Consider the following 26,324-nt stretch of genomic DNA (forward strand, 5'->3'; position numbering starts at 1 on the left):
CTATTTGAAAATTAATAATATAATCCATCTAAAAAAAATGGTTTATCTACATACACAAAACATAATATAATATAGGTTTATCCCTATATAGCGGTAGAACATACTCATTGCCCGATTCTTACACAAAAGGATACTAAACTGTACAATAATAATAATAATAATAATAATAATGATAATAATAATAATAATAAAATAAATAATCAATTATATCAAAGAAAACGTTTTCTATTTGTAACAAAAGGGGGACTTTGTAGACAAAGATTCCATCTGCAGTCTTCAAGGGCAATAGGGTTCTAACACAATTCTCCAAATATTGGTACATGTATCAATAGTCGACGCTGTCTTAACTTAAAAATACATCATTTACATACCTAAAAATATAATCGGCAAAGAACAAGTTTGATGTCTTTAAATGTAAGAAACTCAAAATCAGAATAATAAATATCAAATTCCAACGCTCCAAAACCTTTGGTCACGTGTTCACGTATTTTCGTAAATCTGACCAATTAACGCGTTTTGTTAATTCTAAATTCGTCATTTGTACATCAAATTCTGTAATAATGAATTTTTATACACATGTATTAATTGCGTTACTTTACGTAACAAATACTTCTACGCTTGAACAATTTTCTTTGTGTAGGAACTTAACTTAATCTGGTCAATTTAATCTGTTTTTTTTGGTGTTCCATTGATAAGTCTGTAAAAACAACCTTAAATTTATTCATCAAAATATTCTTTGTCTATTCTTTTTTATAAAATTAAACCAAGCTTACAGGCACAATAATGTACATGTATGTGTTTGACATGAATGTTTTCATTTTTGTTTTTCTTTACAATCCTTATAGTTTGCTATAAAAAAACTATTTTATCATTATTTAAGATTTTCTAGTTTTATTAAAGCCAGGTCCTGTTATGTTTCATGTAGACTTGTTCAAAAGCTTGAAAACCCTTACTTCATTTTACAAACAGAAAAAAAGATTTTCGTTTATAATAATTATATCATTGTGAAGTTTTAATTCAATTTTCAACCTCACAACTATGTTCGGCTCTTCCAATATTGGTTTTAGTACAAAAGAGTATCGCATTGGACGAGCTACAAAGTATAACGTTTTATTTTTACAAAATGCACGAGTACAATTTGTACATACATTGTTAGCTATTTATTTTACAGTTACTGTAAAAATATGTAGAAAGTATACGCAGTATGCCGAAAACTATACATAGTGGAAATGGGAAATGTGCCGAATAGACAACAACTCTATCAAAATGTGATAAAAAGTATAAAAAGTAAAAATGCTAAAGGCATTCTATGGCCCTTGAATGACCCGCAAAAAAAAATCTACAACCTGAGCCAGTCGTCGAATGGCACGGTACTACTTACTAATATACGCGTAAATTTGTTTTGTTTGTCAAACTATTCGAGCTAGCGTCCAATTTGAATTATTTGTTCCGGACGGTGAAGACTGAAGTAACGTTCAATATGAATTTTCCGGTTGTATAAGGTAAGGGTAAGCGATAGTCACGTCTCGTCATTCGGCAATTCAGTTACAGTTACACTATGGATTTTTCAACACAATAAAATTTCTTCATTGGCAAAGAGAATTGTTGTTTGAATCCACAATCAGTCATAATATTTACTATGGCATTTTCCCATTCACCAGTATCGTGAATCCAAATATGAATTTCGTCACCCTTTGCCATATCATAACACTGTCTGATATGATATTGTAAATGCTCTCTTAAACTGCCAAGATTCGTTCCGTAAATTGTTATGTGGCATGCCAAACCAAGAGTAGCTTTAACAGGATGTGACGTAGTTAATAGCGTACAATGAGGACTAAAACTACCAATGATGTTTGTTGAGTGAAACATGATCAAGGGAATGTTTTCGTCTAAGATTCGGAATGGTATCCAATGACAAACGATCCTTTTTTCCGGAAAAAGTGACTTTCTAACATCAGGATTACTAAACAAAACCTGAAGATCCGTAGAGGTAACTTGCCTGACTCTTTCTAACGAGACACTTGGGAAGTCAAAATCCTGTAATTTATTGGAAGAAATCTTGAAGTGAAAAACCTCCTGAAATTAAATAATTCAAATTCATATTCTGGGTTCAAACCTTTACCTACAATGTATGCATTACAACTTAAGCTTCCGTATTCGTTTTTAGAAGTGCATGTAATATTGTTAAACTGTGGTGCAAATATTTGATCTTAATTTTGTTCATAGTGTATATAAGGGCTAATAGAAGTACTCTTTTTCTGTAATTGCCGAATTTTACGTACATGTAAAAGATAAACAGTACCGTAACGCATCTCAACTCAATAATTTCCGTGCGACTAGCGAATTCATGAATGCGAGGATATACAGATAGCCAGACGCATACAAAAAATGCAATTAATTATGTGTTCTGCAGTACTAGACGAAAGTCGATAAATCACTTAATCTGTTTCTAACTGGAATTTGCACACAAAAATATCATATTTGGCTCACTAATATTAAACTTTTTTTGGTCTTCCATATTAATTTTGCATCATTTTTTAGCAGTTGTGAAGTTGTCAATTACTCAAATAATAAAAAAAAAAAAAAAGAAAAAGCAGATTTTAAACGGTCTGCATTTTGTCGACACGATAATGCAACAGATGTACCGATAGGAAAAAAAATACTCTCTCATGGTAGAAAACGAGAAAAAAGAAACATGCGCCCGTTACTCGTTACTGGGGAAACGACCTTACCCTTTGCATAACTGGTGTTGCTTGGCCATTATTCATTTGGCGTATAAGAGAACCGTTTTCTTCATGGAACGTCAGGGCATAAACTTTAGCGCTACCGACTGACAGCTTCTTCACTTTTTCATCGAACTTTTTGTAAATGCCTTTCCCTTCATAGTCCTCTCTTACTCTGGATGCCCTTGAAACCACGGTCATTCCACCGTCAACGGTAAGCGTAAATACAAAAGCTGCCTGAAAAATATAACTTTTTGCGGTAAGTTGATGAGCATGCCCAATACTTACTTCAGCTTGGGTAGAATAAATGAATTTTCCTAGCGGAAGTGTTTATGAGCATGCTCTACGCATCGACTATTCCACACTTAGAACGCATAGAATGATAGTGTTATTTTGAAATTGTTTTACGTAACACGATTAGTTAAGTTACAAATGCTTTGAAAGTGCAAAATGAATACTTTTAGTATAGTCTGTATACTCGTTTCACTTACAGTTTAAGTTTGATAAGAAAATATTATATACTGGAGTGAATTATGCATGATAATCTAGCAATTTGATTATTCAGCAGCGTGACAGGGGATATGTAACCATATCCCTTTTGAAGATCCCGATGAACACATATTTTTTCTATGCTTGAGGTGGTCATATCTACTTCATATACATGTCATTCCTTTGACTTTAACATTACACATTTGTGTACTGTTTTGTCTCCAATGAACGGCTCTCTGCCTGTATATATATACACGTGTATATATACTATAATGCATAGGGAAACTTAAAAAAGCGACTGAATTGACCATTTGAAAGTTACCATAAACACTTACAAATCTGTCATTGTCCACTGCGACATATCCTTTATAGTCTGGGTGTTTCACAAGCTTCTGGAATGTGTCTGGTATGTAGTCAGTACCATGGTAAATATCTTCTCTCATATCAACAATATTTTTGTAGTCATCTGGTTCAACTCGTCTCACAATGAATGACATCTTAAACATTTATTTAGACTGATAGAAATTCTTCAGGCATCTGACACTATGAGGGTAATTTTGAAATGGAAACGCCTAGGGGTTTATTTAAGTAGCGGTCCTATATAAATCAGACAGAAGGTGATTCACTTCTCAAAAAACCCACCAAATTCAGTTTCATTTCTTGTTCAGAAATAGTGACTGATCACATAACCAGTTTTAGTTCTTCATTTGGTTGTTGCGCTTTTGAAATAAAAATCATATAGATTGTACATTACATTAGCACTTTGCAAGAGTTATGGCTCTTGATTGGGTTTGATTTGGTTGATTTTTGTGGGATTTCTAAAAAAAGTGCAGACCTGAATGCAGAAATTATCATCGTTATGTGAAAGTTGCCAGGACTCGGCCAAAAACTCGCAAGTATTGGAAAGCTGCAACGTAACTTTTCATAATATTAAATATGAGGTAGGTATTGGCCTAACACAATTTTAAGAGAACACATTAATTTTAGTGGATCTTATTTTCACCATGTGTACAAATTCCGGAAATATACAGTAGCATTCCTCAAAGTATTGTGGGCATATTTAACACATAAATTGTGACGTAAACGCATTTGAACTGATGCAGCTTTGCATACATTTAAAAAATGATTGCCTTTCCTGTCTTAGATAAGCTCACCAAGGGCGTAGCGACATGTACGGCTGGTGTTAAACCAATAGGTTTTGTTGGTATGGCATGTCGACATACCTATAATTCTTGTCAAAATTATAAAAAAAACAGGGTACCGGTACTTATTATAACAAGTTCAAATATACGTCTTTGCAACCCTCCGTACCAATCGGGATAAGGTGATACGCTTCTGTATATTTCAGTTCAAGTAATAAAAAATGGAGCTATTTTTTACGCGAGTTACATGTAGGTTTTAGGGAAAAAATGCATAAATCCAACATAAAACTTTTGATCAACTTTTTAAAACACGACAGTTCCATGAGTGGTATGAAAAAGCAGAAAAAAATGAAAGGAATGCATTGAAGACGAGTGTATATATATGCATATATTCAATGTTGAAAATTAACTCTAATCTCTTTTCGTTTAATTATTCCGGTTAGTCCTTATTTTCTGTTTTATTACCAAACCGCATCTGCTGATAACTTCTGGGGGCCATCTCAAGAATATTTTTACACACATTTACATTGCTGCATTTGGAATACCCTTTAGTCCTTTTCCGTAAGGACAATACAGTTCAAATGACTGTTTTCAAGATGCAGCAAATTAATAACTTTTTTTTGCTAAGTGAGTATTGTCAGTAAGTGTTATAACTGACAACATAATTTTATCTAAATTGACGTTTGACCTCAGCCTTTGAGAACTAAGTTCATGGTTACATAACTAGCCACAAATATAACATATATTTTATGACATTATATATATTTTTTTATGCCTACATACATAAAAAAAAACTTATTCAAAACTCTTAAGAATAATGAAAACAAGATTTAGCAGACTCACAAAATCTACATAATGCATTGGTATAAATCTACTTACATCCGTTCTGTATTTTGTGTAGTGGTCACGTTGGCTGACCAAATGACCACATGCCTGTGTATTTACCTAGGTATTCTAAGGTCAAAGATTATTCGTCGAATCGTGTTTAAAATGAAAAATGAAATTACCTATGACCAATGTATATACTAAACAATTATACTTTTCCATGTGCTATTGACTATTAATTCCGAGACGAAGGCGAGGCATGTACATATAATGTCTACAGTGCATGAGATTGTATTTCTGGACTGTAAAATCATATAGAATAAAATTGAATAAAACTGTATAAGATATCGAATCCCCTATTTTTATAATTGTGACACGTTTAACCAAAATTTCAATACAAGAATACGTGTAAAGGGGTGGAGTTATATAACTGTCAATAACTGTCTGTCAGTTACAAATGATCTAGTTTTATGGCTCCACCCCTTCAGTTATTACATACGTTCGATATATATATCACAAGACAAATATTTGTCGAAGACAAGAATTTCCGGATCACCGTAAAATACAAAAACCATTTCAAACACTTGTCCAAAGCCCAGCGATAAGTCAAAATACTGCAAATAAAAAAGCACTGTCCTGGCCATAATCTCCTGCTCATCGACTCCTGCATTGTACAGCTGTGTTGCACACGTGCGTTTGCAGCTATGATTTGTGAAGTAACCGGACAATCCTGCCTTGGTACAAATCACCTTCATAAATGACTTCAACTTATTTATGCCAAGCGGCTGATTTCCGTATCGTATTGGTGTTCCGGGGATACCTTTGAGCGGTCTCCTGTATCAATCAGCGATACAACGTTCACCTACGGAAAATAATTGACGGGCGTTATATACCAGAAATGGGCAGTGGAAACTTATGGCGATATTACCTTGCCGGTAGTTTTGCAATGTCTGAATCAACGTCAGGTTTTGCAACCCTTCAAAGTCAATTTCTGCTACATTCATTCCGCAATCTGCTGGCTCTTCCATCTTCAAGTTAAATATCCGCATCAGCTTGCCATGTGGTCACTTAAATTTTTTTCGCCCCAAAAACAAGATTTTCATTGGCGGAGCTTTTTAAAAGCCACGTGTGGTAGAAAAACTCGGGCCGACTCGGAACGGTCCGAGTCACAAATCATTTGTTGTATTCTTAAACGTACCATAGTTTTTGTATCTGATTTACAAGCGGAGGGTGGAGTTAACGCGTGTATTTAAGAATACAACAAATAATACTTTCATTTAGATTTTGTTGCAACAGAAATGGAAATACTAAACATAACTTTTGTACATTTCCTATTGAATTTTACGATCATGTTTTAGGTGAAATAAAACTTTCAGCAATTAAATGGGATGCTGCATTTTTACCTGCTTCCTGAATGGTGAAAAGAACTCTAGTAGCCGCTTGTTTCGTTTGAATACCTCTTTTGCTGCCCTAGAAAGCTGCAAAACAGTATGAATCAGTTCACAAGTTGCTCGACTCCGCCCGTCTGTCCGCTCACCATTCTTTTCAATTCGGCAAGTACATGTTTATAATATGCGTAAACTGTGACTCTATTTTTGAAAACTTTGTATACTGTGAATAACGATGTTAAAAATGTTGCATAAAGTGTGGGTATATCATTTATATTTTGACAAATTTTTGCAATCCATGTTAGAACATGAAATGTTCAGATACATGTATGTGATCGATCTATTTCGCATACACCGTTTGTTTTATAGATAAGTTTCTTGTGCATAGCTTGATTTAATACTAAAAATGAATTCGATTAATTTGCATCCACACCACTTCGTAGAAAATTTCATAGGAATTTCTAGCCTCTGTATGTCTCGTTTGTTTTCACTTTCAGTTTGTTTTTATGTCGCTAGAGAATATATAGGGGCTACAATTTCGCTGTACCTGTTTAAAATATTGTTTTTTGGGCCAGCTGCAGCATGCCTTTTGGTATGAGGGTTTTCTCGTCGTTCGCTTAAGACTTCAGTTGACAATTTCATCCCGGTAGGTTTGTAGTCTTTTTGGATATTCACATATCCATTGTCTCAGCATAATACCCGCCCGCTTTTTGTTTTTATCCCACGATATACATTGTGGCAAATGAAGGAAATGAACACGGTCATAGTGTGATCTCATGTAGATCAATGTCTAATGGTATCCAAAAAGTGCGATCGCACTTCCTTTTGTTTTTTTTGTTGTTGTTAAAATGCAAAATTGAACCCCATCCAAACCAAACGCTTAATTGCATACTTTTATTTAATGTCAAATTCCTCGAAATATATATACTTTAGTAACAGATGGGTTATTTTAATTTTTTTCATTCAGTAATTAAAAGGCAAAATGCGTACTTTTTTACGAGATTTGTCGGTTTCTGCTTAACAATGGACATTATACGCATACATGTAATATAGTATAGCTAATCGTCTAATCATCAATGGTTTTAATCATACACATAACTAATCAAAGTACGTATGTACTGAATCGATTTCAATCGATTGTCTTGAATCAGCGCCAGTTAATTGCATCTATAACATAGAACAATTTCTCATTTAAACGTTTTGGTGTAAACTGTAAACAATAATCAACATTGTGATTGCGAATAAGTACATGTGTATTTAAAACTAAATCACCCAAAAATACACGTGACATCATAGTAGTGTGCCAGTTTAATTTATATACATTGAACACCAAATAAATAAATTTTAAACTGACAGTTGTAATAATTGAAGTATAAACCATTTCTAAGCCTTTTACAGTTTTTTACATTATCAAGTAGAAATTCAACTGTACAGCTTTCGAAAATCACGTGACAAAATAGCAAGATAGGTCGCATTTAAAATCAGCTCTAGGAAGTTTCAGGAATTCGCTGTTAAAATGTGGAACTAAGGCCTCCAAAAAGTATTCAGCAAAACATATTAGTTCCAGATATAGTTCAAAAGCTAAGAAGCTAGGTAAAAAGAAATCCAAAAAGAAAAATAATTCGGTCAACATAAATAACACAGGTGAAAATCCAGATGAGTTTTGTCCCATCGAGTTTACAAACAAGTCACGGTACACAGATTTTGAATCCAAACACGGCCAATATGAACTATGTAACAATTAGTCAGTTTAATTAGACCGATATACAATACATGTACAACCATGGAAATCATATCCCGTTGAATCAACAACATTTCTGTTCTACATCATCTAATACGTTTCCGGCGATTGGTATGCAGCATGTTTCGTCAATAAAACAAAATCAAGGTCCCATGCAAAGGCCACCCTATTTACGAACTATTTAAAGTAATGTATAATTTTTACCACAAACCGAATAAATTAGAATAAATTGATGAACTGGTAGCATCAGTAAATGCCAAGGTTATCAAATTAGAAAATAGAACAAAATCTCTGGACGACCGTTCAATCGATACATCCTCGGCCAATCCCGCCAATGCCCGGAATCAACGATATTGGCAGAGAAGTTGCGATTGGACAATCGTTTAGGACAGGTAAAAAGATGTACTCAATTAGTACTCTTACATCGATTGCAATATTATAACAGATACAATGAAGTTCGAAAATTCCGTTCAGATTCGCACTCTAGAAGCCTTCCGCCTAGGTAAAAAAGGACAGAAAGTTAGACACATCTGAGCAAGATTCTATTCCTTGGAAAATCGTGAAAGGGTACGAAAGAATTCTAAGCAATTAAAGGGTTTTGCATTTGGAATATCTGAGCAACTGCCAATCAAATTACGAAACAAACTGCAGAAAAAAAACAAAAAAAAACCAACATTATAGCCAACTTTGAAGGATCTGCGTGACCGCGAAATCAAAGCCTACTTCGTCAAAGACAAGATTTTCGTTGATGGCGAAGAGTGCACACAGCATGCCAAATAACAGACACTCAGAGAACAACTACGAGTTAAATTAACACTTAAGTGTCTATCTTGGAACATTAAAGATTTATAATTCTTATATGATGATAATAATATTCTTAAAATTATTAAAGACTTTGATATATTATTGTTTTGTAAAACAGTTTTATTGAAAAATGGTGAATCTAGTACATGTTTTTCCATTGACGGTTTTACTAAAGTCGTTTGTGTAATGAGGAACCGAAATATAGGTCAAAGATCTGAGAGTGTTTTAGACATTTATTGTAAGAACGATAATTCTATTAAAAGGAATATCTGTAGTAAAACAGCTTGAATATGGCATTGTACTATTAAAGATTTTGAAATTATATTTTGACATTTCCAATGATATTTATGTTTAATTTTCTTACATTCCACACGAAAGGTCGAATTCGTATATTGTATGTGATGTTGATTTCCATGATACCAAAGGAAATATTGATTCTGAGTATGAAACGTTAGGAACGGTTTTAATTTTGGTGATATAAATCAAAGTACGTATGTGCTGAATCGATTTCAATCGATTGTTTTAGTTTTGGTGATATAAATAGTAGATCTGGTCTTCTTTCTGATACACCTAAGAATGACAACCTAAATAGACACGTTATAGGTTTATAGCCCAATGATGTCTTTATAATCCCGGAATGCCGTTTAAATGATACAACTGTTAATGCATAATAATGACCGAAAACTTTTACAGTTGAGCTACAACATAGGTGCAACGATAGCTATTGGTCGTCTTGGTGATAATACTTCTGACATTTTTACTTTTTGTACCACCAACTGTCAGGGTATAGTTGATTTTTTGTTGATTAGTCCCGATAACAACAATATACTTAGTGATTTTAATGTTTTTGACTTTACAAAATTCCTCGTTCATGTTCCCGTAGTATTTGATTTGAAAACTTCAGCGAATAGTTTGCTAAAAATGCACAGATACATTTAAAATTGGAATAATAAGTAGAACAAGGACTTTCTACATCTGCTTTCTCAACACAGAGAATTATTTATGTTAACTGTGAATAACTTGATATAGAATAATGCCGATGATATCAACAACGCTGTCAGCAGTATAAGTAACATTCTGTATGACTGTGCTTTTGCTATTTTTGGTAAAAAAAAACCCAGCATTACAAACGTAAAAGTAACGAATGGTTTACACAGCAGTGTGCAGGTTCTTGTAACGAGTTCCATACTTCTCGAAATTTATACCAACGCCATCCAACGGATGCTAATTGTGAAGTATATATCATAGCCAGATATCGATATAACATAGTGAAACGTAATGATCGTTCTGCTTTTAAACTCTCGAAATTAATTGAATTACGGGAAGCATCGAAATCAAATCGTAGAAAATTTGGTCCACGATGAAACCAAAACGTAAAGTTCAGTATCCGGTTAGCGGTGAACAATTACTAACTCATTTTTAAAATCTGCTTGTTGAAGATCCGCCTGACATTTCCGAGGTGATGAATTTGATGGAAAATAGCATGAATTTAAATGACGCTTTGATTGACAATGAAATTTCTGTAGATGAAATTGTCCGAACAATAAAAAAAAAAAAAATAAAAATAAAACAGGAAAAAGTTCCGGTAATGACAATATTATTAGTGAGATCTTTCTTGTAAGACCTGAATACTTGTCTCCAATTCTAAAAGTAATATTTATTTTTTTTAAAACAAATGGCATCTTCCCTGATTCATGGTCAGAAGGTATAGTCTTTGCTGTCCCAAAGAGTGGTGATTTGTCTAATCCGAACAACTATCCTTTGATTATACTAGTCAGTGTTCTGTCGAAACAATTTACGTTGATCTTGACAAATAGACTTTTGAATTGGACCGAAGACGAAGAGAAACTAAATGGTAATCAATACGGTTTCCGACCTGACCGCTCAACAATCGATACGATATCTGTCTAGCATGGTATTATAGCACATGTGCTAAAAAAGAAACAGTATTTTTAAAAGTGTTCGTCGACTTCTGTAAGGCTTTCGACAAAGTCTTGAGGAGAATACTGTGGTATAAATTGTCTAAATCTTATAATAGTAGCAGCAAATTTATGGAAATGGTTAAATATGTTTATACGAGTGTCCGTTTACGAATGAGGACTGATGATTGCCTACCAGATGCATTTGAAAACTTTCTTGGGTGTTAAGCCCCTTTTATCTTTCATTTTCCATTAGAAATATTGTCAATAATTTTCATGAAAAGGAAATGATATATTTAATCTAAATGTATACCTTATTTAATTACTGTTATTTGCTGATGTTACTGTTCTCGTTGTAAAGTTTGGTATTGTGTTACGCCTCCGAGATGTGGAGATTTCTAGGGCTCGAGACGTGAAATTAGTTCATAATAGATTTTGTAGATATGTTTTGAAGTTGTGTAGAACAGCACCAACTTCTTTTTTGCTTGATGATTTAGGTAAGTTACTTGTATATATTATACAAAATTTTATTATTGTTTAATATTGGTTACATATTAAATGTACACGATAAGCCTAATATACATGTAGTTTATAATTTGTATAGGTTACTATGTATTGATGCTGAAAATGGTGAAACAAACTGGGCTTCAAACGTACGTGATCTGTTGTTTAATTTAGGTCTTAACTACTTATGGTTGGATCAAAATAACATAAATGTGTCGTATGAATTTTTGAAATGTCATATTAAAGAGCAGTATTTTCAAAACTGGCATGAATGTGTATCTGATTGTAAAAAGCTTGGTGTATACAAATTTTATAAACTATGTTTTAAATAAGAGATGTATCGAAATCTTGATTGTGATGTTGCACTACGTAATGGTACTTTAGGATTACGTTTAGAGTCCTGGTAGTTATGACAATGTACCAAGTAATACTCGATTTTGCAACTTATGCAATATGACCTCAATAGTGGACGAATATCATTTTGTTATGGTTTGTCCGGCATACAGATACTTGAGATGTCGTTTTTTTCCTCGTTACTATTGTTTTTGGCCTAGCACATATAATCTTCAAACATGATTGCGGGCTCAGTCTTAAGGGTTGACTTAAAAAGTGTGTTTGTTGCTCAAAGCTGCCCGGAAACGTAGATGTGCACTGCTGGAGGATTAGTATATTATACGTTTAACTATGTTGATATCCCTCTACATATTTTTTCTTACGTATTTTATAAAGTGCAATTGTATTCACCTGCTTGTTTGCTGTTATATTGTCAATTTGTATATTATTTTATTTGATATAGCAATTATATGTTGCTTGTGCAAATAAAGTTATTCACTTTATTATCATGCAGATGGTCAATTAACTAGGGGGTATTAACATGCATCCCTCCAGGTATTATTAACGGGTACGGATGAAATTATTTTTACCTAATTGGACTATTATGGACTACTAACTTGAAGAGTGTTTTTTTTATTTGGCTCTGACACTTCTTGTTGCTAATGGGGGATGCCACTATCAACTATGAAAATAGAGGTTACATTGGAATGCCTCCTATGGCATCAATGAACAAGATGAAATATAGATAAAAAATCTTGCGTTTTGATAAAGATGAAATATTAATACAAAATTCTTTCATAATGATAAAATCCTCGCGTTATAATATAAAATAATTGCATGGTAATAAAAAATTGACTTATTATTGAAAAAGTCTTGAATAAAGATTATAATGATGAATTTTGCAACATCACTTGCCATAGCAATGCCCTATTTTGACTGAGATCTAATTTCAAATTTATTTAAATCTTTATACCAATTTACGATGTAATCAGATACAAATGTAGGGGTGTTTCATTCTATACAACTTGCCAAAGAAAGCAAAAATCGCAGGACATTTCGGCTACCATATCGAATAAGTGCCAATTCAACCGCTTCAAGATTTTCAGTTACAACTAAATGTAATATAACGGAATAAATGAATTATATAGTATATTCTCAACTTGATATAATCGCTCGTCGTTGTAGGGACGGTCAAAGGTTCTCTCATCAAACAACGACCTTCATGACACCTTTGAAACAAACATTGATTTTGAAGTCAAATATGCGATCATCAAAGTAAATAAACATTTTCGGTACGATGGTAAACTTCTAAAGAATCCAATCGAATTTGACTTGTCAGTACTCCTACGTTTCGTGTTTTTTCAGTGTAGAAGGTCTTAGATTTGAATCGAATTTACACGCATCAAATAAGTATATCTCAAGATCAATATTTGAATCCTTAAGTATAACTTTTGTTCTTGTATTGAATGTAGAATGATCTGTCACAACATATCCACGATATCCAAGAACTACAAAAGAAATACAAATAATTATACTAGAGGCCCTGGAGCACATTCATTGTTCATCTGCGGTCATTTTCACAAAAAATCGTAAGTGTAGAATTAGTCGTGAATTATGATGTCATAATAGAGTTAAGTATTGTGACGTCACAACTTACGACTAATTTTACGATTTTTTGTGAAAAGGGCTGCTATAACTCATATCATTCGCTTAACAAATATATGCCAGGAATAGAAGAAAACAAATCCGCAATTGAAACATTTCCCTATCCGCTACTGTTCTTAAAATGTAAAATAAAATGAAACAAAATATCTTTTTGACTTTCGAGGAAGGTTAGTCCAAAAAAGACTTGTTTATGACGAATCATTTCAGGCCTTATTAGGATCATTTCTTTACATTCAAATTTAATTCACAAATTATACTAGTTTGAAGTATACAACCTTTCATCAAACATTTTGACATGCAACGTGTAACGATATACCATTGTCATGCCATTAGGCAAAAGTTAAACGGGATCAAGTACGCAGATAATGTACCAGAAACTACGGCTAAGGTCGAACCTGATCCCTCAAGGTAAGTATGGAGACACCATTTAAGCTTGGTACAGCTTTTAAAAATTTGTCAAACATAAAACAGCTTTACCATTACTTACTTCATATTTCGATTGAGTTTCACTCTTTTTCTTTCGATATTACGACATGCGATTTTATTGTCATGTGGAAAAGTTTGATATACCGTTTACAATTCCTTTAACTTGTAAGTATCAGTCGAAATAAACTTAATACAATGCCAATGGTAAAGTGGTTCATGGTGAAGAAAAACCCACCAAACAAAACATGCTTTTTCAGTCTACATATGCAAAACTTTCATATAACGATAAGCTTTTCTGCATTCAGACCTGCTCTCTTTAGAAAATCATACATTCATCTTCCACTTAAATCAACCAAATGTAGCCAATTCAATAAAGATAACACTTGCAAAGTGCAAATTCCATATTCAATTTATGTATTTGTTCCTCCAAAGCGCAATAACCAAATGAAATACTAAGATGGGTTATGTGATCAGTAACTGTCTCTGAACAATAAATAAAACTTAATTTGGGTTTTTGACATACATGAATCACCTTCTGTCTGATTTTTAAAAAGACTGATACATAAAACAGGTTCTCACTATGCTTTATTTTATATTATTGTTTCCTTGTTATCTTTTTGCTACTTACTTCATTCAACCTAACCGTGAACAAAATCCTTACTAGACTGTAACTCTCCTGTTTGGATGGATTTAAGCATTTCTTTTATGTCGCGTATAATACATTCCGGATCTTTTTGCCCAGAGAAAATGGACAAAATGATTCTTAAATATCCCCTCTACCTTTAACAAATAAATATATACATTAACTCCCCATCTACCAAAATATAAATATGCTATAGAGAACGAGTCACCAATTTCAATCAAAAATGAAAATGATAATATACATTTTTATGTCATTCGCTTTCATAAATCAATGAATTTATCTATCACAATCGTTTTACCTCCATTGGGGAGTATTGCGCCTTTAATATTTGTTTTTAATGAACGCTTCAAAAAAGGTCTGTTTTTAGAAATGAGGCATTGTCCCTTTCGATTTCTTCTGTGTATCTGTTCGGTGATTATTGAATAAAAAATAAGATTGCTTTCAATATAATAATTAACTATATTGAGAGGTATTTGTTCTTTTTCGTGTAAAAACAAATATACACCTAGCTATTGTAAATATAAATTTTTTAAACGATTGATTTATTGTAGTAGCTTACCTTACCTCGTCTAACGCACTGATGTAAACAGATCCACTCTATTTATAGTATATGTTAGTATATGTTAATAAATACGTAAAATTTCACATTGACCATGTTATAGATTTGAGATGTGTTATTCGTTATTGGTCGAGGCGGTCGTATTGGTCCCGAGGCATCGCCGAGGTCCAATACGGCTGTCGAGGCCAACATGACAGACCTCAAACCTATAACAGGGCCAATATGAAATTACATATTTATTGACAATTTTATTAACCAACTCAACTAGATGATTTGTAAAACAGTTGTTTTCGTGTTTTACCAAGAACATGTACATGTAGGTTTATTTGCATTTATAAGTCTTAAATATCTTTTTGTATAAAATGGAAGATGTTTTTTTTTGTGTTTCTGCAGCTTTAAATCCTGGTGATCAAAGTTCATGAAATCCAATTCTAACTCACAATGGCGCTGTTAAACGACCGGAAGTTATGATGTCGTATTGGCCCTGGTTTGATCCATATTGGCCCCGTATAGATGCCCGGTTTGAATTCATATCAATTGGTCAGTTTTTGACATATTTTCACGTATTTTGGATAGTTAAGTAATAAACGAAAGATAAAAGTCGTTAAGTATGAATGAAGTGTTTATCTTTGTACCTGAATAACTTATATATATTCGATAGAAACTGTTTTTTTTTTCTTACACTTTAGCAAATATGTACAAATGAATGCAAAACTAAACCCTAATATATTAATGATATTCAACCATAAATGTCGTAAAGTATAAAGTGTCTATTTTTGTATACCAGAAAATATTCGATGAATATTACTTAATATGTATGACAATAAAATAGATCTTTGAAAATGCATGGAATCATTACATTAAGCGTATATCTGAAATTGATAATGACATCATTAAGCAATATTAACATTTGAAATAATCTCTATAAAGTATAACCTTTAAGGGATTTAGTTTTCACTATTGGGATATTTATATCGCATTCCCCCTCAAATATGGAAATAACGGAAATTATACGGACTGTTAGAGGTCTGCCTCTATCTTGATATACTATATAAGATGAACGAAGGAGGAAGACTCATCCATACACTTTACGATTGTAAATGTTTCTATTTGTCTGATTAAATATTTCTTCAACGCGTTTTGATTTTCATATGAAACATGTGCGTTTTAATGGAGCATGCCGAAGGGCACACATTTTTGTACAATGCAAGTTACCTTCTACGAAATAAGCGATCAAATTACGATCATATTGCCACTAAGACTTATGTCATCTTAACAAATCACAATCGATATCGCATATTATTAACTCGTTGATCGTTATGATGTGATCAGATTCAATTTGCATTTAATGTTGTAATTTCCCTCTTTCAATTTAACCACGAGTAGACATCATATGAAAAATTCGCTGGGTGTATCTGAAAACACACTTTTACCCTACCGGTGCACTTGAATTACCTTCCCTGTTTTAGTAGAAGCAAGGTTGCAAATTTACTTAACCGTTTTTGTGTATATTTTCTTAGTTTACTTTTACCAATTTTATTGCGTTTTCCTTGTTATTTTCTTTGTACACTGATTATAGTTACACTATATCCCGCGTTCTAGTCATTGACTTCTTGCCTGTGCCTGCTCGAGTTGTTAAAATATTTTTTATTTCAAGAAAAATCTAGACGTTGTAATCAGAATGAGAAACTTTTGTTTCTCGGACGAACTTTTCCATTGATGTGACGACGGAAAAATATTATATAAAATAATTACAGCAAATAAAATGTAACAATCAGAAAAACTAATATTGTATATTAATGTTACAAAGTAGTCAAATAACATTTGAACATTAAAGTTGAAAAAGATAGCACTTTCCGAATCCATCCTTCTTTATTACTCAATTTATCAGTTTCAACACAAACCTTTTTTTCAAAACTTATTTTAATATAAAGTTCATGCGCATAACATGAATTAAAAGAGCTATGGACTAGATGCAACGTCCTTTTCTTTTCTAGAAACAATAAAAAAGTTCTTTTACGAAACTGCACGGTCTCTTTGTACCTTGCTTGACTTCTTACTGTTAGGCTTCTGGAACAGCGTTATGTTGTAACAAGATTAGTCATCACTACAGAAGTCTTATGGTCGTCATCACGAATTCGACAGAGGACGTTACCGGTGCGAGTTTTAGCGGAGTCCTTGTTGTTTATTTGATTGTTTTACTATCTATGTGTTGTTTTTGTTATTTTATGTTCTTTGTTGTTTGTATTTATTTTTCATACAAATAGCAAAAAGAACGGATATAGAAACGTAACAAATATACCAGCGTATAACCGAAATACAAAATGTAGTCGTTATAGTTTGATTTTATTCCTTTTATTACCTCGTTTGCTGTCCGTCTTATTTACATTAAGCACTTATTTACAAGTTAACTACCTATTGTTTATGTGGTAATATTTTGATGTATGAAAATCCAATGAACAGCTCGAACATGTACGTAATTTTTTCAAGAAATTAAAGACAGTCAACCGATATTGATATAAAGGCTCACCATAAATCTTTGGTGTCAAGCAATTCCAGGTATAAACAGAGCGACCTTCAGAGCACCATATTCGAAGCTACTGTAGTATTATAACTCTATTAATACTATGAAAAACGTGCTTCTGAATATTGTTTTTTTTTTAATGATCATAACGATTAAGAAAAACTATACCTAATGTTGTGTTGTATATGTATTGTGCCAATACTGAAATGTACCGAGTTGACCTGGTTTGGTCATGTCACCATAGAAAATATTTGTAAAATTAAAGACCCTTTTATGTAACTGGCGGATTATAGATAAAAAAATTATAAGATATACTTCCGCGAGGTATACGACTTGGGGTAGAAAAACATAATTTACATCGCGAAAGTAAATATTAAGTATATATGCTCATGGACTAACCCGTGGTTAACACGAAAGAGTCTATAGGTACATATTTTGTAACTAAACGGGAAAAGTGCTTTTTTAGCAGCACTAGGTATATGTAATAACTAGTTTGATATTTCTGCCATCTCAGTCAAATCTGTGTCTTCTTTTTTCTTGTGATTTTTTAGCAGTCGCTTTCTTAAACATATGTTAAAACAATTACCCTTCAGGGCCATAATTAACCATACAAAAGTGTAATGCTCTATTTTGAAGTAATTTCAAATTTATTTAAAACTCTATACCAATTTACAATATAATCAGATATAAATGTAATAGTGTTTAATTCTATACAGCATACAAAAGAAAGCAAACATCGCATGGATTATTTAGGGGTTTACCGCAAACATGGACATCTCGGCTACCAAATCGAATAAGTATTAATTTAACCTCTTTAAGATTTTCAGTCAGAATTAAAAGTAATATAACGGAATCAATGAATTATAAAGTATATTCTAGACTTAATGTAATCGCTAATCGTTGTAGGGGCGGTCAATACTCAAATATTCTCTCATCCAACAACAACTTTCACGACACTTTTAATACATTGGGTTCGAAGTTAATTGTTCAAATCATCAAAGAGTAATCAACGGAACCAAGGTTATGGCGGTAATCAAAAGAATGTAAACCACGGACAAAGATTAGACATGGAAAACGGACATACACAACAAAGAAAATAAAGTAACTAAAATCATATGTACAAAGTAACAAAAACAAATGAGCAACTCGGACGACACTAAAACTGGGAGTATGGACCAGGTTGACCGGTAGGGTAAGCGTCCACTGCTTTTCTAGAAACACCCAAATGTTCGGGATAGACGAAAGGAAAACTATGACACGTTGAACAAATCAGTTTTCATGGCGCAGATGGATACATCGTAATGATTCATGATAGCGACCATAAAACTTCTGTAGTGACTTTAATTTTGTAGCAACATAACCCTGTTCCAGAAGCCTGTTTCGTAGAATTCTAGCGTGATACAAAAAGTCTGGGAAGTTTTGGCAAGCTCTGGCATAACGTATAAGTTGTGATATGAACACTCCATACACAGGTGCTGAAGGGATATTGCCACAGGTAAAAGCAAAGTTGACAATTCTGAATGAAAAAGACGCAATCATCTAATACTCCAGTTTATATATCGAATAATATCAATTTAACCTCTCTGCAATATTCAAAGTAATGTAGCAGAGTCAATGAAACATTGGATTTGAAGTCGAATATGCGATCATTAAAGTACAATAAAATTTTCAGTATCATGAGTATGTTGGAAAACATCTAAAGCATCCAATCGAATTTGATTTGTCAATATTCGTACGCATTGTGCTTTTTTAGTGTACTAGGTCTTAGACTTGAATCGAATTTACACACGTCAAATAAGTACATCTCAAGATCCTTATTTGAATGACTACGAATGAGAAGTGGAGTTGCATTGAATGTAGAATGATCTGTGACGATAAATCCATTATATCCAAGAACTACAAAAAAAATATCAATGATAAAACTAAAAGCCTCATAGTTCTTCGCCGAACAAGTCTACATCAGGAAAACATATTAATCAAATGAAACATTTTTCCTGTCTGCTACAATTTTTAAGTATCTGTCTATGTAAGAATCGTGCAAAATCTGAAAAATGTGATACACACCAAAAAGGTTACATATTTTTATTTTTGTAATTAAGTTGTTTTATGGGTCTACACTATGAAATGAGTAATTATTCATTCAAATCTGCCTGCTCTTAGGAGATAATCAACATTGAAAATCCAGTAGATTCTATTGTATTTGATCATCATTTACAGAGTTATCTCCCTTTATTTTGAAATCTACAGTGCATTCTATATAATTTTTATCTCCTAAGAGCACGGATTATATGAAAAATCACATGTTATTTTCTGTTTACTATGACATTTCAAACAAAATATCAAAAATAAAAATATGTAGGCTTTTTACACATGAATCACATTTTGCATGATTCTTAGTTGGAGTGCTACTTAAATAATAGGTAAAAATGAACTTTTTTACTTCGAAACAAGATACTCATTTTAGAATTCATTTCACCAACACTCGTTTGAATCATCTATCATTAGGATCATTTTGTTATATTTCAGATAAATTCACAAACCAATTCATATCTCAATTGGAATATATTATTCCATTCGACATGTTGACGAGTATTTGATACGACATACTATTTTAATGTCATATGGCAAAACTTAAACAGGATCAAATAATCACATAAATAAAATGCTCCACAGAAGCTCAATACAGTGTTTTTCAATTGTTTTATATCAAACAGCTTTACCCATTCTTTATTTACATTTTTTCTCTTTTTCTTTTTTATCTGTCCTCTTATAACTTCATTCAACGATGCAGCAAAAATATTTCAAAACTTACCAGAGTGCGTTTCCCTACTTTGTGTCGTTTTCAGCATTTCTTTTATTCGTTGGTATTCTGGGTCATCATCGCGTATGATACATTCCGGATTTCTTCGCCCAGAGAAAATACACAATATGATGCTTAAATGACCCATCAACCTTCAATAAGTAAGGAAATAATCAAATTTCAACCCAAAATTTAAAAATGCTATAGAATATAAATTACCAATGTAAATTATAGTATACAAATGCGAATATCTACCATTCGGTTTCTTTAATAATTGAAATATACAATGTACATTTATCACACTTCGTGAAAGAAATGTTCTAACCCATTATCAGCTACAAGCATTTCCTTTAGAGGCTGTTTTTTAATCAATGTTTAAATGAAGTATATATTAGAATTGAAGCATAATCCGTAGTGAATCAATATGATAATTATTGGATGAAAAATTCTGGTGATAAAAATATATCATATAAATATTATTATAGTATTATAATGTCATAATATTATATTATTATATTTTGCGTAAAAATTATGCACCTTAGTTAACATATATACATTAAATTATATCGATTTACGGTAGAAGTGATGCCCAACGAGTGCTGCTTTTCTTGCCTTTCATTCGTCTTACATAGAAACTGTTTTCGAATGAACGCTTCAATAAGATTTATTTTTAGAAATGACGCATTGCCTCTTTGATTTCTTCTCTATAATAGTTCGGTGATTATTGAATGAAAAATGCTTTTGAGTTATATACCGAACAGCATAAGAGAATGTTGTTTCTTCTTTGTGTAGAAAAATATACACTTTTGCTAAGATATATGCTTTAAATGATTGATTTAGAGTAGCGTTGCTTACCTTGCTTTTCATTCGACTAACACAATGATGTAAATAGATGCTTTCTATTTATAGATGAAAGATATTGACATCTAGATGCAGTTTGTGTATACCGGAAAAAAGTCGATGGATATTGTTATTTCTGACAATAGTACAGATCTTTGAAAACGAATGCAAACATAGTCCGACTGAAATTAATAATTATATAATTTAGCAAAATTATCTTTTGAAATAGTTTTTATAAGGTGTAACGTTTTCTCTATCAATGACCGTTGTGATATTAAGTTAACCAAACTTGTATATAAATATCCTCACTATCATCGCTTTATATAGCTAGGTCAGTTAAATGCGCTACGAGGTCTTTTTTTTGAAATTACTAACAGTCATTATTTATTTTCTATGATGGCCCTCAATCATTGCACTACACATTCTGTTGTTTAGATGTGAATTTAAAGAATTTGAATGGACGCGATGTAAAACCTAGCTCATTTTAAAAATATTATCAAAATACTACACAATGAACTTAGATTTTGTAATCTCGATTAAAAAAAGCATAATTTATGGTTCTCATATCAAAGAAGATGGATAACCCTGGTACACTAAACAAATACAATGTAGATCATCTTTTCTATTTGAAAAAAGAAATCGTTTTATTTTTGTATTAATACAATCGAGAATAAGTTTTTTATTGACAACACATTTATCCGATATATATATATATATATATATATATATATATATAAAAGTTGATGTACCACTGTGATAAACATATGCCCAGCCCCCTGTGCTAGACGATCTGTTACGTGTATATACGACACAGACTTTATAGGAAAATTTCCTCCAAATAAGAACAGTACTTGGACAGAGCTTTGAATCTTAGTTTGAGATGGCGTTGGTTTCCACCTAAGACAACTCAAAACAAGCTAGATTTGTCATGTATCGTATAACCTCATGAAATAATACATGAACACCCATGAAACTCAGTATGCTAATGATGCAGTTGTGAAGCAAAACCAATGGAAATTAGGGGTAGAGCTTTTGGAAGCAATGACACATTGCATTTGGGCAAAGATAAGGGGATTAAGTGACGTCCATGCATTTTGGTATTTAGTATACGAACTATTATCATGTGATTCTTTCTTTTCGAATCTGTGTCAAGCAATGGGTATTTTCCAATGCAAATAAATACGATGGAGTTTCTAATTTGTTTCAAGGTTTTAATTTTACAAAAAATGCCGTTCGATCAATCGTTCAATCTTATAGATCCAGTCAATTTATTTGAACATGTTTCCAAACAAGCCGTTTTCTCTTGATTCTGTTTTAAATATAAAAAAAAACCCAAAAATAACAACCTCCTTATCCACAGTTACTAAGCAAATGTATTATTAGTACTATCCTGTATGTGTTTGTACTCAAAATATGAAGAGTACTAATTAAAGATAATACAGAGTACTAATTAACGAAACAATTAATTTCTATGTTGAAAACTTTCAGCTACCAAAGAGTAATAAATTTTCATATTACAGTCCAGAAACCATTAAAACTAGGACATGTCCTCGAAAGAATGAAGTCTGTTCGGCAAGCTCTACGGTCGTCATCATGAACAAGAGCATCATTGTTGCATATCTGTTTCCGGAATAACTTAAGAACTACATTTGTCGTTGTATTTTTTATCCTTACCGGATACGACCAAAATCGACCTTTAGGTTGGGTGCCTTACAAAAAGCAAGAACTGCTCACCATTCTGGGACACGAAGGTTTATAGTTCGTGCTGTTTTTCTTTGTGCTTATTATTCTCTGTCTTTCTTATTTTTTGTTTCTGTCAGTTTATATGTTCTCAATCGAGTTTTATCCACTAATAACATTTCTTTGATATCTCGTTTTTTTATGCACTTCGGTATCTTGCTTTGCTTTTCTAACAACATGATGAGAGATTTAATACATGCACACACTATTACGGAGATGTATAAGCTTTGTAAATAGAAATGCATCCCTCCACTGTCTTTGTTTTCCTTGCATTTTATTGAAGCAATTTGTTCTTGATCTTTTAAATCAATTCTTCTTTATAATCCATTGTCAGATGTTGTTATTAAAATAGCATGATAAGCTGATAAGCATACAGCTTTGAATGAAATGATGATGACACAGCAGTGAACCAGAAAGCTCATTATTTTAAAAAAATATTTTCTGATATATTGAGAAAGTTCTGATATAACTAATATTTTTCTCATCTAGATTTTGTTTTAGCCTATAATTCAGAAATATTTCCAATAAAACTGCATAAATATTAAAAAAAAACCCTGTATGTTATTTAAAAGAGTAATCAAGGAAACCATTCTAGCGGGAATCAAAAGAATGTAATTCAGACATGGAAAAAACAATCACAACAAAGGACTTAAAGTACCTAAAATAATACATACAAAGTAACACGATTAAATGAGCAACTCGGACTCCACTAAAAACTGCGAGCATGGACCAGGTGCATCGGTAGGGTAAGCGTCCTCTGTTTTTTCTAGAAACATCCGCCGATAGCGAGTTGTCCGTAAAAAGACAAGTCCGGGGTAGACGAAAAATGAAAAAAAAAAACTATGACATGTCGAACAAATCAGTTTTCATGGTGCAGACGGATACATCGTTACGATCCACGAGTTCATGACAAGTTGCCACAATTATTGAAAATCAAACTGTGTCCATGTGACCACAGACAATATTTATGCAATAGGTAACGTTCAGCCAAAAAAAAAAACTTTTGTAGCAGTTTGTAAACCAGTTTTGACATTTTTACCATCTTTTCCGGCATACTTATTTGTTTCTGTGATGTAAAACTAGTTTATCAACTCTTCTACATAAATTAAATCAACAATATTCCAGTGTGCAAACATTTACCCAACTAATGAATACTTCCCTACACTGACAACGATATACGATTGTTTACAACAATTAACTATATATTATAGGGATAAATGTTATAGTATTTTATTCGATACAGCATTCCATTTGCATTCCTCTATATTTGAGGGGTCAACTTCAAGCATGGACGTCTCAGCTACCATACCGAATAATTTCCACTTCAACCTCTTTAATATTTTCAGTCACATTAAAAGTAATGCAAAGAAATCAATGAATTATAAAGTGAACTCTCAACTTGATAAATCGCTCGTCGTTGTAGCGACCGTCGTTGCTATAGATTCTCTGATTCAACAACAACCTTCAAGGCACCTAAGAAACTTTGGATTCGAAGACGAATATGCGATCATCAAAGTAAATAAATATGTTCGGTACGATGGAAAACTAAAGAAGCCAATCGAATTTGATTTGTCGATATTCTTATGAATCGTGCTTTTCCAGTGAATAAGGTCTTAGATTTGAATCGAATTTACACACATCAAATAAGTACATCTCAAGATCATTATTTGAATCCTTAGGTATGATTTTCGTTCTCCTATTGAATTTAGAATGATCTGTGACAACAAATCCACGATATCCAAGAACTACAAAAGAAATATCAATAATAAAACTAGAGGCCATTGAGGACATAAATTGTTCACTTAGAACTCATATCATTCGCCTAAAATCATATGACAGAAATAGAAAAAAGTATTCAAATATTGAAACATTTCTCCTGTTTGCTGCGGTTAATATATGTAAACAAAACAATTAACAAAATTTAATTTGTTAAAGGAAGTTAAGTCCTTACAATATTCTTGTTTTTAACGACTCATCGATATCATTTCTTTACATTCAAATTTAATTCCCAAACCGCATAACCTCTCGACTGACGTACACACTCTTCTTTATCCGACGTGTTGACAAGTAATATATTACGATATACCATTGTCATGTCGTACAGTAAATTAAATGCGCATATAATTTCTCAGAAAATACCGCGGAGGTCGAACACTGCACCGTCGAAGTCAGTGTGGAGACACAATTTGGAAGCTTTATAATTTATCTAATATAAAATAGCATTACCTCTTAGATATTCAGAAACTATATCATATTTTGATTAAGTTTTACTTTTTTTCTTAAAACTTTTATTGTTATGGAGCAAAGCTTGATTTAGCCTTTACAATTCATCTAACATCATAACAAGCTTTACCCTATTCCTTCTTTCTATTTCCGTTTTCTTGTAATCTTTTTTTTGCTACTTATTTCATTTAACCTTACCAAAAAAAAAAAAGAAAAATGAAAATAATACTAACTAGACCGTAACTCTCCAGTTCGTGTGGTTTTAAGCATTTCTTTAATTCGTTGGTATTCTGGGTCATCATCGCATATAATGCATTCCGGATCTTTTCGCCCAGAGAAAATGGACAAAACAATTCGTAAATAACCCATCTACCTTTAATAAATAAATAAAAAATGCCTAAACGAATCATAGTATACATTTTTATGCCTTTTGGTTTCTTCAATATCAAAGAAATATATTGTACATTTTCACATGTCCTGCAAACAATGTCCTACCTCCATCGGGAAGTATAGTATCTTAAATAATAAATTACCAGCATCTGTTTTTGAATGAACACTTCAGTACTGTCTATTTTTAGAAATGACGCGTTATCACTTTTAATGTCCTCTGTGTATCAGTTCGGTGATAATTAAATGAAAAATGTTTTTGATATAAATATTAAGTACATATGAAACAGTATTATTTTGTTCTTTGTGTAGAAAATATACACTAATGGTAAGATATATACTTAAAACGATCGATTTACTGAAATTACCTACCTTGCCTTACACTCGTCTAACACACTGATGTTTATAGATGTTTTCTATTTATAGATGAAAGATTGACTTCAAGCCAGAAGTCGTCGAGTATTAATTTAAGTGTTTATTTTTGTATATTAGAAATGATGATATTCGATGAATATTGTTATATGTGACAAATATATTGACCTTTGACAATGAATGCAAACATTATTATAATCGTATGACTGAAATTGATAATGATGTTATTCAGCAATTTTAATTTTTGAAATACAACATATAACACATTTTAACA

The 26,324-nt window shown here is 32.3% G+C and overlaps 3 protein-coding genes and 1 long non-coding RNA gene across 6 annotated transcripts; all 4 read right to left on the reverse strand.

Annotated features, from left to right (window-relative positions):
• Positions 1 to 1,214: 1,214 nt before the first annotated feature.
• Positions 1,215 to 3,712, reverse strand: LOC148604867 (histidine N-acetyltransferase-like). Its single transcript, XM_088547524.1, has 4 exons — positions 3,551 to 3,712; positions 2,731 to 2,963; positions 2,255 to 2,261; positions 1,215 to 2,079 (listed from the first exon to the last, which is right to left on the reverse strand). Exons 1-4 carry the CDS (start codon positions 3,710 to 3,712, stop codon positions 1,552 to 1,554), a joined length of 930 nt encoding a protein of 309 aa, XP_088403650.1. The 3' UTR covers positions 1,215 to 1,551.
• Positions 3,713 to 12,611: 8,899 nt separating this feature from the next.
• Positions 12,612 to 14,995, reverse strand: LOC148604868 (uncharacterized). Its single transcript, XR_015915768.1, has 2 exons — positions 14,591 to 14,995; positions 12,612 to 13,379 (listed from the first exon to the last, which is right to left on the reverse strand). It is a non-coding gene; the product is annotated as an uncharacterized LOC148604868 (long non-coding RNA).
• Positions 14,996 to 18,316: 3,321 nt separating this feature from the next.
• Positions 18,317 to 21,500, reverse strand: LOC148604869 (uncharacterized). 3 transcript variants are annotated; one of them, XM_088547663.1, is made up of 3 exons: positions 21,344 to 21,500; positions 20,501 to 20,640; positions 18,317 to 19,584 (listed from the first exon to the last, which is right to left on the reverse strand). In XM_088547663.1, the coding sequence occupies exons 2-3, from the start codon at positions 20,634 to 20,636 to the stop codon at positions 19,412 to 19,414; spliced, it is 309 nt and encodes a 102-aa protein (XP_088403789.1). In that variant the 5' UTR covers positions 20,637 to 20,640; positions 21,344 to 21,500; the 3' UTR covers positions 18,317 to 19,411. The 3 variants fall into 3 exon arrangements, with proteins under 3 accessions (XP_088403789.1, XP_088403790.1, XP_088403788.1); XM_088547664.1 differs by lacking the exon at positions 21,344 to 21,500 and adding an exon at positions 21,026 to 21,144; XM_088547662.1 differs by lacking the exon at positions 21,344 to 21,500 and adding an exon at positions 21,064 to 21,142.
• Positions 21,501 to 24,187: 2,687 nt separating this feature from the next.
• On the reverse strand, positions 24,188 to 26,202 carry LOC148604870 (uncharacterized). Its single transcript, XM_088547667.1, has 3 exons — positions 26,047 to 26,202; positions 25,525 to 25,660; positions 24,188 to 24,813 (listed from the first exon to the last, which is right to left on the reverse strand). Exons 2-3 carry the CDS (start codon positions 25,658 to 25,660, stop codon positions 24,650 to 24,652), a joined length of 300 nt encoding a protein of 99 aa, XP_088403793.1. The 5' UTR covers positions 26,047 to 26,202; the 3' UTR covers positions 24,188 to 24,649.
• Positions 26,203 to 26,324: the final 122 nt, after the last annotated feature.

The sequence above is a fragment of the Perna viridis genome, chromosome 10, assembly GCF_037379345.1.
Source record: "Perna viridis isolate PV_CMFRI_1.1 ecotype Kerala chromosome 10, ASM3737934v1, whole genome shotgun sequence".
Classification (NCBI taxonomy): domain Eukaryota; kingdom Metazoa; phylum Mollusca; class Bivalvia; order Mytilida; family Mytilidae; genus Perna; species Perna viridis.

What these genes read in the sequence shown, in the direction of transcription:
- LOC148604867 (XM_088547524.1), bottom strand. Translation starts at nt 3,712, where the DNA reads ATGTCATTCATTGTGAGACGAGTTGAACCAGATGACTACAAAAATATT. An exon ending in CAGTGGACAATGACAGATTT is followed by an intron (nt 2,964 to 3,550) that starts GTAAGTGTTTAT and finishes TATATTTTTCAG; the next exon opens with GCAGCTTTTGTATTTACGCT.
- LOC148604869 (XM_088547662.1), bottom strand. Translation starts at nt 21,107, where the DNA reads ATGAAAGGCAAGAAAAGCAGCACTCGTTGGGCATCACTTCTACC. An exon ending in CGTTGGGCATCACTTCTACC is followed by an intron (nt 20,641 to 21,063) that starts GTAAATCGATAT and finishes TACTTATTGAAG; the next exon opens with GTTGATGGGTCATTTAAGCA. An exon ending in AAGTAGGGAAACGCACTCTG is followed by an intron (nt 19,585 to 20,500) that starts GTAAGTTTTGAA and finishes TTTTTTTTGTAG; the next exon opens with TTCTTGGATATAATGGATTT.
- LOC148604870 (XM_088547667.1), bottom strand. Translation starts at nt 25,660, where the DNA reads ATGGGTTATTTACGAATTGTTTTGTCCATTTTCTCTGGGCGAAAAGAT. An exon ending in AACTGGAGAGTTACGGTCTA is followed by an intron (nt 24,814 to 25,524) that starts GTTAGTATTATT and finishes TTTCTTTTGTAG; the next exon opens with TTCTTGGATATCGTGGATTT.